Source organism: Amphiprion ocellaris, chromosome 22 (assembly GCF_022539595.1).
Source record: "Amphiprion ocellaris isolate individual 3 ecotype Okinawa chromosome 22, ASM2253959v1, whole genome shotgun sequence".
In the NCBI taxonomy this organism is placed as follows: Eukaryota; Metazoa; Chordata; class Actinopteri; family Pomacentridae; genus Amphiprion; species Amphiprion ocellaris.
The window spans coordinates 22,516,976-22,529,804 of NC_072787.1; the positions used below are offsets into that span (position 1 = coordinate 22,516,976).

General features: G+C 38.3%; 1 protein-coding gene and 1 long non-coding RNA gene across 2 annotated transcripts in view; one reads left to right on the forward strand and one right to left on the reverse strand.

The window, feature by feature from the left end:
- Positions 1–293: 293 nt before the first annotated feature.
- The window catches only part of tmtopsb (teleost multiple tissue opsin b), a 47,883-nt gene continuing 35,347 nt past the window's right edge, over positions 294–12,829 (reverse strand). The window contains exon 4 of the mRNA XM_023272860.3: positions 294–2,469. Within this exon, the coding sequence (XP_023128628.2) occupies positions 2,173–2,469 (297 nt within the window). The 3' untranslated portion in view covers positions 294–2,172. The remainder of the gene's footprint in view (positions 2,470–12,829) is intronic.
- On the forward strand, positions 1,621–5,841 carry LOC129347947 (uncharacterized). Its single transcript, XR_008600299.1, has 2 exons — positions 1,621–1,752; positions 5,183–5,841. It is a non-coding gene; the product is annotated as an uncharacterized LOC129347947 (long non-coding RNA).

A 12,829-nucleotide genomic window follows, 5' to 3' on the forward strand; every position in this document is an offset into this window, starting at 1 on the left:
GTGTTTGCAGCCCTCAGCTCATTATGCATTCATGGCTGGCAGTTGCAATATCCCATCCGCACGCTCAAAATGCTGTTTGTTTCTCACCGAGACGAAGGCTGTAATTTAGAGCGCTAATCTGCTTTCCCTGCCTGTAATAATGCCCGCGCTAATAATTCATGGATTAATCAACACGTGTGAATGTGGAAGAAAGAGAGAAACGAGAGAAACCGAGCTCCAGTTTCTCAAGCAAAGACACACTTTGAGTGAGGAAAATGGAAAAAAAAAAAAGAAAAAAGATTGAGACATCCCAATCCGTTTGTGATACGATTTCATTTTATGTTACATAAGTAAAGGAAAAAAATACATTAGGAGACAACACAAAACCACATTTCCACCAAGCAAAGAGAAACAGCAGCTTCAGGAACATCTAGACAACTCAAAAACTGTGAAATCTCTATACATGTCCCACATAACGGGGTGAAATGTCCCTTTAATGGCTTTCATAACAGTCCCAGCGCTCGTGATGGGGAGATACACAGCAAAGTGTAAATAAAGGCATAATAAAAACTTTCTCACTTCTAAAAATGCATGGAGTTGCTCAACAAATCTTTAAATCCCAAAATATCAGGCATGGAAACGGGGTCATGAGAAATACTCACCTGGTTTTTTGACTAAATTATTGTTGTGGAGGAGAAAAAAAAGAATAATTCTGCTACAGTCGCTACACACTTAAGCCGACAAAATATGCCCCATTTACAAAAAAAATGTAACAAAAAAGAACACCAAATAGTTTCTGAAATCGCCACCAAAGAACACTGTGCTTCTCTGAAATGCTCCTGAATTACTCCTCCGATTAAGAAAGAACGTCATTTAGTTATGTAACAAAGACACATCAATGCAAGCAAAAAAGCTTGACCTATTTATGAGGATTTGTTTGCTTATTTCTATTTGTTTTTGTAATTGAATTAACTGGGGCAGAGTGAACGCGATTTCATGTCTTCCTCTCCGCAGTTCTTCGGAAATCGGTAAAGTGCAATCGTGCTTATTTCCATGTATGCTGCCAACAAGCTAATAGCAACCTAATAAACATGCTAATTCTTGGCTCGTAGCGAACACATTCCCCCTGGAGATGCTGCACGCTGCACATTCATTAACAAAATCCTCCAAAAATATACACGTCTGAATTAAAGGGTTTAATTCCAAAAGCACTTCATTTCGGATCCGAATGCATCAGCCCCGCGTCTCCAAATGAGCATTTTTTAAGCAGTACAGAAACATTTACTAAATGCTTTTATGGAAATTCTAGCTGCTGACAATGATGCACACCAACAAACACTTGCAATGTCTGCTTCCAAACACACTATAGTGAGATTTAGTAAATGTTTACATACTGCTAATAACTGCTAAATAATAAATAGGAGATTAAAGAGTTACCGTTGCATCCTCTTTAAATGTACTTTTTGTCCCCACAAACATGTTTTTGCAAGCAGAGCACACCTTCCAGCATGAGTAATCACTTTGTGAAAGTACGTATCAGTTTTTTTTTGTTCTTTTTTTCCAGAAGAACAGGCATCCCGATTGTTTCATAATCAGCCTCTCCACACTGGCTCTGCGTGGGCCTGTCTCTGACCCTACAATTCTCATCTTTTTCCACAAAATCAACTCAACATTAACCGCCCTGCTGCTGTGTGAAAGAAACAAACGGATGCAGGTTTGCTGAGAGTGAATCTGGGACGAATCCCTCGAGGCCTTTTTTGCAAACCTGTAGAGGTAAGTGAGCTTTGAATGCAACGTTTGTGCTCCTGTGCACGACGGTTGTGTTGTGGCGAGTACATCCTAATGGCAGACGAAGGGTGTAACCTCAAAACAAAGCAGAATGTGTAGCCCTAATCTTCATATCTTCCTTCTGCTTTGTACACAGAGCCTCCGGTAAGCAGGATGAGATGTTTTGTGTGTGTGTGTGTGTGTGTGTGTGTCTGTGTGTGTCTGTGTGTGTGTGTGTGTGTCCCTGTTTGTCGATCTCGCAGCAACGATAACCTGTTCTGGGATTACAACGTCCCAGCTTGCATTTAAGACTCCCGCTGAGCTCACTTTGCGCTCGCTCTTTTCTGCTATTAAGAGGATTTGTTTCTTAATTGGAGACCTGCGCCCCAGCTCCTTCTCTTCCCGGCTCCTGTTGTTTCTCCGTCTTTATTCCCTGTAATGAGCCACAAGAATCAGTTTGGGTTTGGGGCTGACAGCAGCGGGGGTTTGGGAGGCGCCGCTGTCTCGGTTCGTCGCCGATGCGCCCACGTGGTTGGCGCCCTGCGAGGACTCGTGGACGGAGTTGGGCGTGGGCATGACGGAGGACGGGGCCGGGGCCGACACGTGGTGCTCCTTCTCCTGGCGGGCGGTGCGGAGGGTCTTGGTCACCCGAGAAAATGTCTTTATGCTGGAGACTTGTTCGGGGGTGGAGCAGCTGAAGAACGCCATGAAACACCTGTAAAACTGCACAAACACGCCGGATTACTGTCATTATAGCAGCGTGGTAACAGCAGCAACAGAAAATTACGTTTCTACACAACTAAACTGCATTTACAATTGTATTTTGAAAGAAATGGACTCAAATTCCACATTCGGAGGTTGGAGGATTGGTCCAACGCAGAACTTTCACCCAGGAAACTGAACTTTACTTTCATTTTTACACCCTTAACACATTCTTAAGCCGTCTGCAGTCTCTCCAGTTGTAAACTACAGGACTTAACACATTCGAGTGTTTGTTACCTGAAGACGGGCAACAAGTTTTCAGAAAATGGACCTACACCGAGTTGTTTTTGGGGGTATAAATCAAGCTTTACTACATCAACACACTCATTCAAATAACCCAGGATGTGCTGGAAAAAAAGGACATCAGTTACTTTCTTATAAACAAAGGTGGAAAGTACATTCAGTACTTCCTTTTTTTGCTACTTTATACTTCTACTGTAGCACATTTCAGAGGCAAATATAGCACTTTTAACTTGAGTTATTTGGCAGATTTCACTCAATAATAACAAAATATGATCTACAAATAAATTATGAAGTCATATTATAGATTGAGATGAAATTTTGTAGATCCCAGAAGGAAAATCACAAATTATCCAGCAGATAAACTGTATAAAAAAGTTAAATGACCTTTAACAACAACATTACTTTAATCCAATAACATATGTACTTTATTCTGAACTTAAATGCATGACGTTTTACTTGTAACAGGCTAATTCTGCAGTTTACTCATGGTACTTTTACCACCTCTGCTTATAGAGTAGGTTCACTATTACAGAGATAGTTATGATAGTAGTAGTAGAAATGGAACATTTAGTAGATAAAGTAGCAGAAGCAATAAAGTAAATGTGTTGTAGTAGCAGAAAATATTATTTGAAGCAACACAACAGTGCATGCAGTACAGTTAGGGTGACTTCTGTCGTTGAAAATAAAGCACAGCTTCTGGATTCGGTTTTCTTGTCGTCTTTCCGGCGTCCAGCAGGCTTCCCCTGGATAAACGTAGTGTACTTAGTATACTCTCCAGTTCCACACGTATACTTAAAGTCTACTACATTTCCCCAGAGAGCCGCAGATCAAACAGGCGTGCTGCATGAAACACAACACCTCTCCACGTCTTATTACATCATCAAAGTGCACAGCCTCTTTCCTCCGGCGTGTTTCCACCCTTTGAGGAACAGAAAAAGACATCCACTGATTGATATGACAAATGAGAGCAGTTTGTGGCGCTTTCTAACGGAGACACTTCAGCAGCCAATTCGTCAAATATGAGCCAATTAATTTCTGTTACCCGGAGGAAATTATGCAGCTTTCAAAATTAGCTCTCCGTCTTAAATCTTCTAGTGTTTCAAATCCCAGTTTATTAATCTGCTGGAGGGGAAGGAGGAGGAAGGAAAAAAAAAACAGAAAATGCTGGTTTGAAAGTGAAACCCCGGAGGAAACAAAGAGGGCAGATGTGCAAAGTGGGGGTGAGAAGTGAGGGGAAAATGGAGAGGAAGAGCAGGAAGAGGAGGACGAGCTGACGTCAGGAGGGATTAGAGCTCAGATCAGATGGAGATCTTCAGACGGAGCAGCGACCAAATCCTCACCTGTCACCACAAACCAAACGCAAAATGCGACACTGCTGGGATTGTTTGTCAGGTTTCAGGATTGTTGATGGTCTTGTTTTACGTCACAACATAGATGGACCTGAGTTACTGTCTGCAGGAATTCTTTTTTGTTGTTATTGTTGATATATGCAGTGAATTAACCTCACAAGTAAAATCCAGGCTGGTCAGTCAAACAGGTCATATGGTACACTGTAACATAAATAAATCAATAAAATCCATACAAAAAAAACTGTGAAAATATGGCAGTAAAGGTGCCTGGAAAAAAATCAGGAAAAAAAAGCTGAATATGAAGAAATTTTACAAACTGTAAAAAACGAAAAAATAAATATATAAAATTTTATTTGTAAAAATACAAACTTGTTATATGGGCATTGTGTAAAATTTTGGCCTTTTTTGAACAGTCAACATGTAACTTCTTACTTTTTCTCTGACATTTTTCTAGATTTTATCTGTAATTTAACAAAACAGGAAAAGTCTGTAAAATAATAGTTTAAAAATGATTTAACATTTTGCTGTCCTTAAAATACATACATGTTCTTTTAAAAAAAAACAACAACAAATATCTGTAAAATAATATTTTAAGCTGGTTTAAATACATTAAAAAATAAAATAAGAATAAATAATTATATATATTTGGAAATAACATTGTAATTCCCACTGTTGCAGAAATACAACATCAGTTTTATTTTTTTATTACTATTATCTATTATTTATAAATTTACATGTATGTTTTCTCATTTTATATTTTTTCTATTTTATATATACAAATATAATTTATTTTGTTTAGTTTTCGTTATTTTTGTGGACATTAAATTTTTTGCCTGTTTTCTATGGTTGATATAAATTAATATTTATTTTCTGTGGTTTAACTAGTTATCTGTCCCAAAACAAGGAAAAGCTGTAAAATAAAAGTAAATTCTTGCTTGTTTAGAAATTTTCTTAATATCACTTATGAATTAGACTTTTATGGCCAATATTTCAAATCTTCTTGATAATCTGCTTTGTGATAATATATTTTAATACAGTACCAGACAAACATATGGACACATCTGCTATGTTTCATATTTCAGATTCCTCAGAGCGGCCGTTCGACTCTGTTAAGAGAAACAACAATGACGTCTATCAAAAATTTGAAGGTCAGTTGGATATTTGAGTTTCTTCAAATAGTGATTGGCTCTCAGGAGAACCGATCCAGGAGCCGAGAGTTCCCTCTGCTGCAGGCCAGAAGTTCATTAGAGACTCAGAAACTGTCAGCGAATGTCACTCAGAGTTCAAGAAGCAGACGCATCTCAGCATCAGCAGCTGGAGGAATCAGACACTTATGGCTGAACTGCTGCAAAGAAACAACTAGTGAGGGAATAAGAGGAAGAAGAACTCAAACACAAGGGACCAGTGAAGACCTGGACTTTGCTCTGATCACATAAATGTGAAGTAAAATGTAGAATATCTGCCACTCAAATGGAGCAGAGAAGAAGTATAAAGGAAGGATAAGCAGTTTTGCCACTAAATTCTTTTAAATATTCACATTTGCAGTTGTCAGCTGATGGAAACATGCTTTGATTCATGTTGTCTTCAATTGGAATTTCACAAACTTCTGAAAATGCAATGAAACATTTGAACAGACATTGACCATATGTTTGTAATGGTGTCCACACAATTCATCATTTCCACTTTTTCCATTCATTTTCTATGCGACAAAGCATTACAGTAGCATTGTGTTGTGTTTTGAGAGGCTGGTCGCTTCTTATTTATATAAAGTTGAGTTTTAGGCCAATTTATGCACATCAGGGGTGTCCAGCTTCAGTTGCCACCTCTGAAAACTCCCAAAAAACTACAAAGTAGCACTCATCGATCTAAAATGAAGACAGATTCAGCAGCTGCACAGCTTATTTTTTCTACTTTTTGGACATTAGGTAGATTGTGATGCTAACATTTAGTTTCCAGGTTTAAATTCAGGACTTTCTAGTTGTAACAATCTACAATGTGGTATTGGTACTTTTACTTTTTTGAGTGCTTCTACCACCTCTGCTTATAGAGTAGGTAAGTAAGTTAGTAACTGTACAGAGATAGTTATGATAGTAGTAGTTGGACACTCCTGATCAATATAAAGTTGAGATTTAGGCGTTTAGCTTGAGTTCAAAGTAACTTTTATTGATCTTAAATGAAGACAGATTCAACAGCGGCATGACTTATTATTGCCTTCAAATCTTTTCAGCAACACATTTCAGTGAATTATCTACATAATATGTGCAAAAGTCTATAATATAAGCTGCCTTGTTGGTTCAGTTTGAAATCCAGGAGCAGAAAACTTCCAAAGCACTTAATCATCATGGCTCCCATAACATTCTGCAGCATCACACCATCCAAACTGGCTTGATCTTAGTGGCACCTTTGTTAGCTTTTCCAGCAGGACACGGAGCCACAACACACCTGAAACATCTACAAGCTCAGTTTGACCAAGAAAGAGACTGAAGGAGTGCTGCGTCTGGTGACCTGACCTCTAAATCTGTGACCTGAACCCAGCTGAGAAGGTTCAGGACGAGCTGGAACACAAACTGAAGGAAAAACAACCAACAAGTCCTTCAAGACTGCTGGAAAAGCTCCAGGTGAAGAATTACGCAGCAACTTTCAAAGCGAAGGGAGGCTGCTATGAGGAATCTAATGTATGAATTTGCTTTTATTGAACTTATTTAATTCAACGTAAGTCATTTTATTGCTTTCAGGTCTTCAATCTTGTTCTAAAATGTAGAAAATAGTAAAAATACAGCAATGTACTAAGATTTTCATCTTAGTATTTATTAATGAACTGTGTCTTAATAATCCTCTCATCAACTATGCAGTAATAATATATATTTTGTGAAGTTTTTCCAATATATCAAGACCATAATCTCTCTTTAACCTTAAATTTAAAGTCTTCTGGATGCCTAAAAACTAAGAAATAAAAGTTAAAATTACGCTTTTAGCTACAGTTGCATATTGCGTATTATATAGAGAAAAAGTAATGACAAAATGTCCTTATATGTCCCTAAAAATGTATTTTCACTAAGAGTATTTTAGCAGTTTACAACATAAACATGATTGTAAGTAAAACAACCAAAATATCCCAAAAGAAAGTCCTTATGCTCAACTGCTTTTGTTATTTTTTTTCTTAGTGCTGTAAAAAGATTGTGCATCGTCCCAATAATTCAAGCTTCTCCTCTGACAGAAAGACCGAAATATTGAGAGCAACAACAGAATGCATCGATGCAAACAGTCAGAATGAGGTAACGGCAGCGTTCCACTCTCGTTGCATGTCTCACTTATCTACTGCAGCTGATAAAAAGACTGCAGGGTGCCGGATGAATCCCAGAAGACAAATTCATTCACGAGGAAACAAAAGTGACATTTGAACTGCGAAGAAGCAATAAAATGCTGCAGAGGTTACAATGAAACCTGGTAGGATTTTTCAATAAAAAGTGAATATCTTTTACAGTCAGTGCTTTTAGATTTTCACCTTTTCTTAGACGTTCTCAGACACAGTGTGGAGAAATCTCATAAAAAACAGTTGGTTCCCAAACAAGATAACATAACATTCTGTCACACAAATTTGTGCTGATTTTTTAAAGATTTTTCTCTCATTTTTGCTGCTTTTTCGTGAACATTTTTACATCTTTAGGCCTCTAAAAAGTAATTATTACACTACCGTTCAAAAGTTTGGGGTCACCCAGGCAGTTTCATGTTTCCCATGAAAACTCCCACTTTTATCCATGTGCTAACATAACTACACAAGTGTTTTCTAATCATCAATGAGCCTTTCAACACCATTAGCTAACACAATGTAGCATTAGAACACAGGAGTGATGGTTGCTGGAAATGTTCCTCTGTACCCCTATGGAGATATTCCATTAAAAATCAGCTGTTTCCAGCTACAATAGTCATTTACCACATTAACAATGTCTACAGTGGATTTATGATTAATTTAATTTTATCTTCATTGAAAAAAACTGCTTTTCTTTCAAAAATAAGGACATTTCTAAGTGACCTCAAACTTGAATTGTAGTGCATAAAAAACAGTAATAAAATAACAGATGGTTATTGAATATGTAGACAATGTTTCAATTTAAATGACTTGCAAGCTAAAAAAAAATAATTAAAAGCGTGGTTTTGCGAACATAAAGAGAAACTTAAAAGCAATTTGAAAGCAAAAATAACATGAAAAGATCAAAATTATTTCTTAAAAATGAAATCAAAATATCCAGACTAATAAGAAATCGCTAGCATTATACATAATGGGTTTTTATTTTACCTTTTTTACCTCAGTGTTTGTATAATCCTGGCTACAGCCCTCAGTTTAACTATGTCATTTTATTAGTTATGCAAGCAGCATTCAGACCATTTCCTTCAATGAACATACATGTGGGGTGAACTGAGGACGCTCGTTATTGGATTAGTCAGTTGAAAAATTCATATTCTGTGTTTTTTAGTTTCCAAATTTGATTACGGTGCAACGTAGATGATGCAAATTGTAACTGATGTACATAATCAGAAGGTCTGCTGATGTTTGGTGCAAACTTAAATTAAGAACATACCGTCCAGTTGAAATTACACTTACATTTCTTTACTCGAGTGAGCCTTAAAATACTCATCATGCAGAATGACTTATCTTCTGAGCAAAACAACAACCAAACAGCACAACCATGGCTAGACATCAAGAGAACTTAAAAAAAGGGTTTTGTGCAGTATGACACAGATAAAATGCCATAAAACATGAAATGATTGATTTCTTTTGATTATTTAGCATTCAAAAAGTAAATAAACAAATCTTGAAATTTAAAAAAATTCACCATTTTTAAAGTAACCACAGGTGTGAAAGTATTAATGGCTCCATGTCTATAGATATTTTACCCTCACCTTTACAATTTAGGTATTTTTCACAAATAAAATTAAAATCCCATCAACTATGGAAACATATTTCACCATACTGGATGTATCTTTCAAACACTTTGCTCCTCTGTTTACAGTATTTCAGCCATGCTGTATCTGAAATGTTATATTTGCCTCTCAAACTCTACTGTCCACTACACCGCCTGCAGTTCAACTGAAAACTAACCAAATTGTTGTCAAATTGTTGGGGTTTTTTTTCATAAAATCTGGTGCAAACAGTTTATTTGTGGTGACTTATTAGATGTGACGCGTAGAATAAAGTGATTTTGAGGAAATATGATTTTAAGCTTAAGTTAGGTCAGATTTGATGAGTTTATCTTTCTCTTTTTACAGTTTCTTGATCTAATAAATAGTAGAATTTGCTATTTTTAAGTTTTTTCTTAAGGGTGATTTCCCTTTTAACCCTTAGATGCATAAGTGGGTCTAAAATGACCCGGTGAGGTCATTTTCTTGCAATATCTTTGTAATGAAAGGATTTTATCACTTCATATTCCTGCTATTCCTCAAAAAACATGTTTTCAACGTAACAACGTAAATTTTTTAAGTTACCTTTTATACTTTTAAAGAAATTGTAATATTTGCATTACTACCCCAAGCTCTTTATCACTGATAATATCATACAAGAGGTGATGCACAAACTTGGAGGGACGGAGAGCAGCAACAGCTGGAGGGAAAATTTAAAAAAAAATGAATGTTGACATTCTTCTATTGCTGTTCTGTGTAATATTTGTCTTTTTCAATCATCAAAAAGTTCAAAATCTGTGAAAAATAAACATATTTCAAACATGAAATCATTCTTGTGTGGAGAAAAAAATAACACAAACAATAATGTAAATTATTATTCTCAACCAAAATGACATAAAAATACATTTTTGACCCACTTATGGAAGAGCGTAGGGTTCAATCACTTGTGTATCTAAGGGTTAAACTCTCTTTTGGGTTGTCCACAATGCTAACAGCATATTGCAGTAACTTTCAAAGGCAAATGGGAGCACATCAAACTAATATTATAATAATCAGACGGCGGAAATAGAAAATAAGGACCTGCTTCAAATAAAAATCCCCAGTCAGCGTTTGAGGAAATATGGCAGTTGACACGACCAATTGGAAATCTATAAGGAGTGAATACATAGATTCCCAGACTGACATCGGTAATGACACCTTGTGCAGAAACATGCCAGCGAAAGGTGCAAGGCTGTAATTTGTTGGCTGCCAGCTGAGGTCCGGGGCGTGAATCTGCGCAGCGCTTGAAGTCTTCAACTCGCCTCAACACACTGCTGCCATAGTTATGGGCTGGGAGGAACTGAAGACTGAAAGCGCCACACAGTGCGGCCTCCTGAGCGTTTCTACCTGCAGCCACCGGAAAGTTCACATTAGCGGCGTAATCATCCCACAGGAGCGAGAAAAAGAACCAAACTTTACTCCGCCGTCGCAACAAGTCAGCCATCAAAGGAAGTTAAATGTCTCACAAGCTCAGAAGTGACAACCTGGAAACGCTGAGCGACAGACGGAGGCAGCGGCAGATAAAAAGAGACACGGGCAGATAAAAGAGTGTTGTGGAGGGGGGAAGAAAGGTCACCGCCGCAGCGTGTCGCTCACTGATAGTAACATGTTAATCAGAATCAAAGTGGCGCTACCTTTTGGAGATTAAAAAGAACTTTTGTGCTTTACACCTCCTCCCTGTCACCTTTTCATCCCCACATCTCGCATTCATTTCCAACTTCTACTAGATTTCTTTCACTGCCAGTTCCTTCCAAATTCCTATTTGCATCCTGTCTTTTCCTTCTTTCATCAGACGTTCTTCTTTGCTTTCAGTTTTCTTTGCTCCTTTTAAAGGTCCATCTTCTTGCTGTTACTTTGCATCCAAACCCTCCCACTAGTTTCACTTCCTATTTGCACCTTTTGTCTTTCTTTTTTCTTTCTTTTCACCCCTTTCATGGTCTTCACCTGCTTCTTTTAACCCTTCAGGCTTGATTTTGCCTTCTTATTTTCATTCCTGGGCTGCACAGTGGCTTGGTGGTTAGCACTTTCGCCTTGCAGCTAGAAGATACCCGGTTTGCATCCCGGCCTTCTCAGGATCTTTCTGCATGGAGTTTACATGTTCTCCCTGTGTAAACGTGGGCTTTCTCCGGGTTCTCTGGCTTCCTCCCACAGTCCAAAAACATGCTGAAGTTAATTCTAAATTGTCCATAGGTGTGAATGTGAGTTGTTTGTCTGTATATGTAGTCCTGTGACAGACTGGTGACCTGTCTAGGGTGTCCCCTGCCTTCACCTGAGTCAGCTGGGATAAACTCCAGCCCCCCATGACTCTAATGAGGATTAAGCGGTGTATAGATAATGGATGGATTCTTTCCTTGTACTACACGCCGATCAGCCAGAACACTAAAACCACTGACAGGTGACATGAATAACATTGATCATATTGGTGCTATGTGGTGTTCTGCTGGAAAACCTTGGGTTTTGGCGTCCGTGTTGATGAGACTTAGACACCCAAATAAACATTGTCCCAGAACAACCACACTCACTCATGCAAAGGGAAATCCTAAATGTTACCAACCTACCCCCATAGGAAAATGCACCCCACCACGTCATAAAAACATCAAACAATCTGGAACATCTTGGGGAACATGACAGTCGCCCAAGATGTTGATTTGACCTCCAAACTTCCTAGAGCCCATTCTGATCAAGCATCAGCAGGATGCAGTGGAACAAGTTTGATTCACAACCCAGAGCACCCAAAGGATCCACTGCCAACATCCTGGTGCCAGACCCCATAGGACACCCTGGGAGGTCCTCTTGTCCAGGCCCAATGGTTTAGAACATTTTTGGCCACATAAAGGGGACCAACACAACATTAGGCAGGTGGTCATGATCTCATGCCTGATCGGTGTATTTCCATCCTGCATATCCCCCTTTCATTGATGATATGTTAAAAAGCGCCACTCATGACAGGACCATCCTACCATGACAGATTAATACAAACAAGACACTGTGGGGCACAAAACAAATTAAAGAAAATACCAGGAGATCTCACACTGTGAACAACAGCTGGAAAAAAGATATCACAGATATACACAAAATACAAGAATACACATATAAACCTTGTGTTAAAAGTAGGTTTTAATGAACAAGATGTGTTCCACTGGATGCAGCTGCCTCAGTATGAGCGTCTCTGTAAGCTTGTAGGTTGAGACATGGTGATGCAAAGTGACACGTTTCATAAAAGTCTGAGAAACCACCGACTTACTAAAAATTAACCGTCACATTCTCCTTTTCACGGGAACATGTGCTCATTTGTCTCGTCTTGCGGCAGCAGTGCAACGCATCAAATTCTGCAGCTACAGTCCAGGAGCTTCAGTTCAAGCTACAGTGTGGGACTTTTGCATACAAATGGCTGTTCATTAACAAGTTCACACGGTGCTCATTAAGCCTAACGCTGCCAGGTAGCGTTTTAAATCTCTGGTGCACTGGAAGCAACAACCGGCAATGACTGGTTTGCAAGAGGTGAAAAGAGGAGGAATTTCAGCAGTTTGGAGAATGTTGGCAAAACCTGGGAAGTGTCCCAGAAAGGTTTGGTAATTTGGATGCTCCAGATAAAAAAAAAAGAGTCTTGGAGTTTAGAGGAAAGAGGCTAAAAAGTGTAAAAAGAAATTGCCAGATGTCACAAGGATGTCTGGATCTCTTCCAGAAGGGCAAGGACAAAAGTTTATGAAAGTAAAATGAACTGTAATCACTTAGGCTATCATTTATTTATATGACAATCATCTGTTCATCTTCCATTAATGAAACTACTG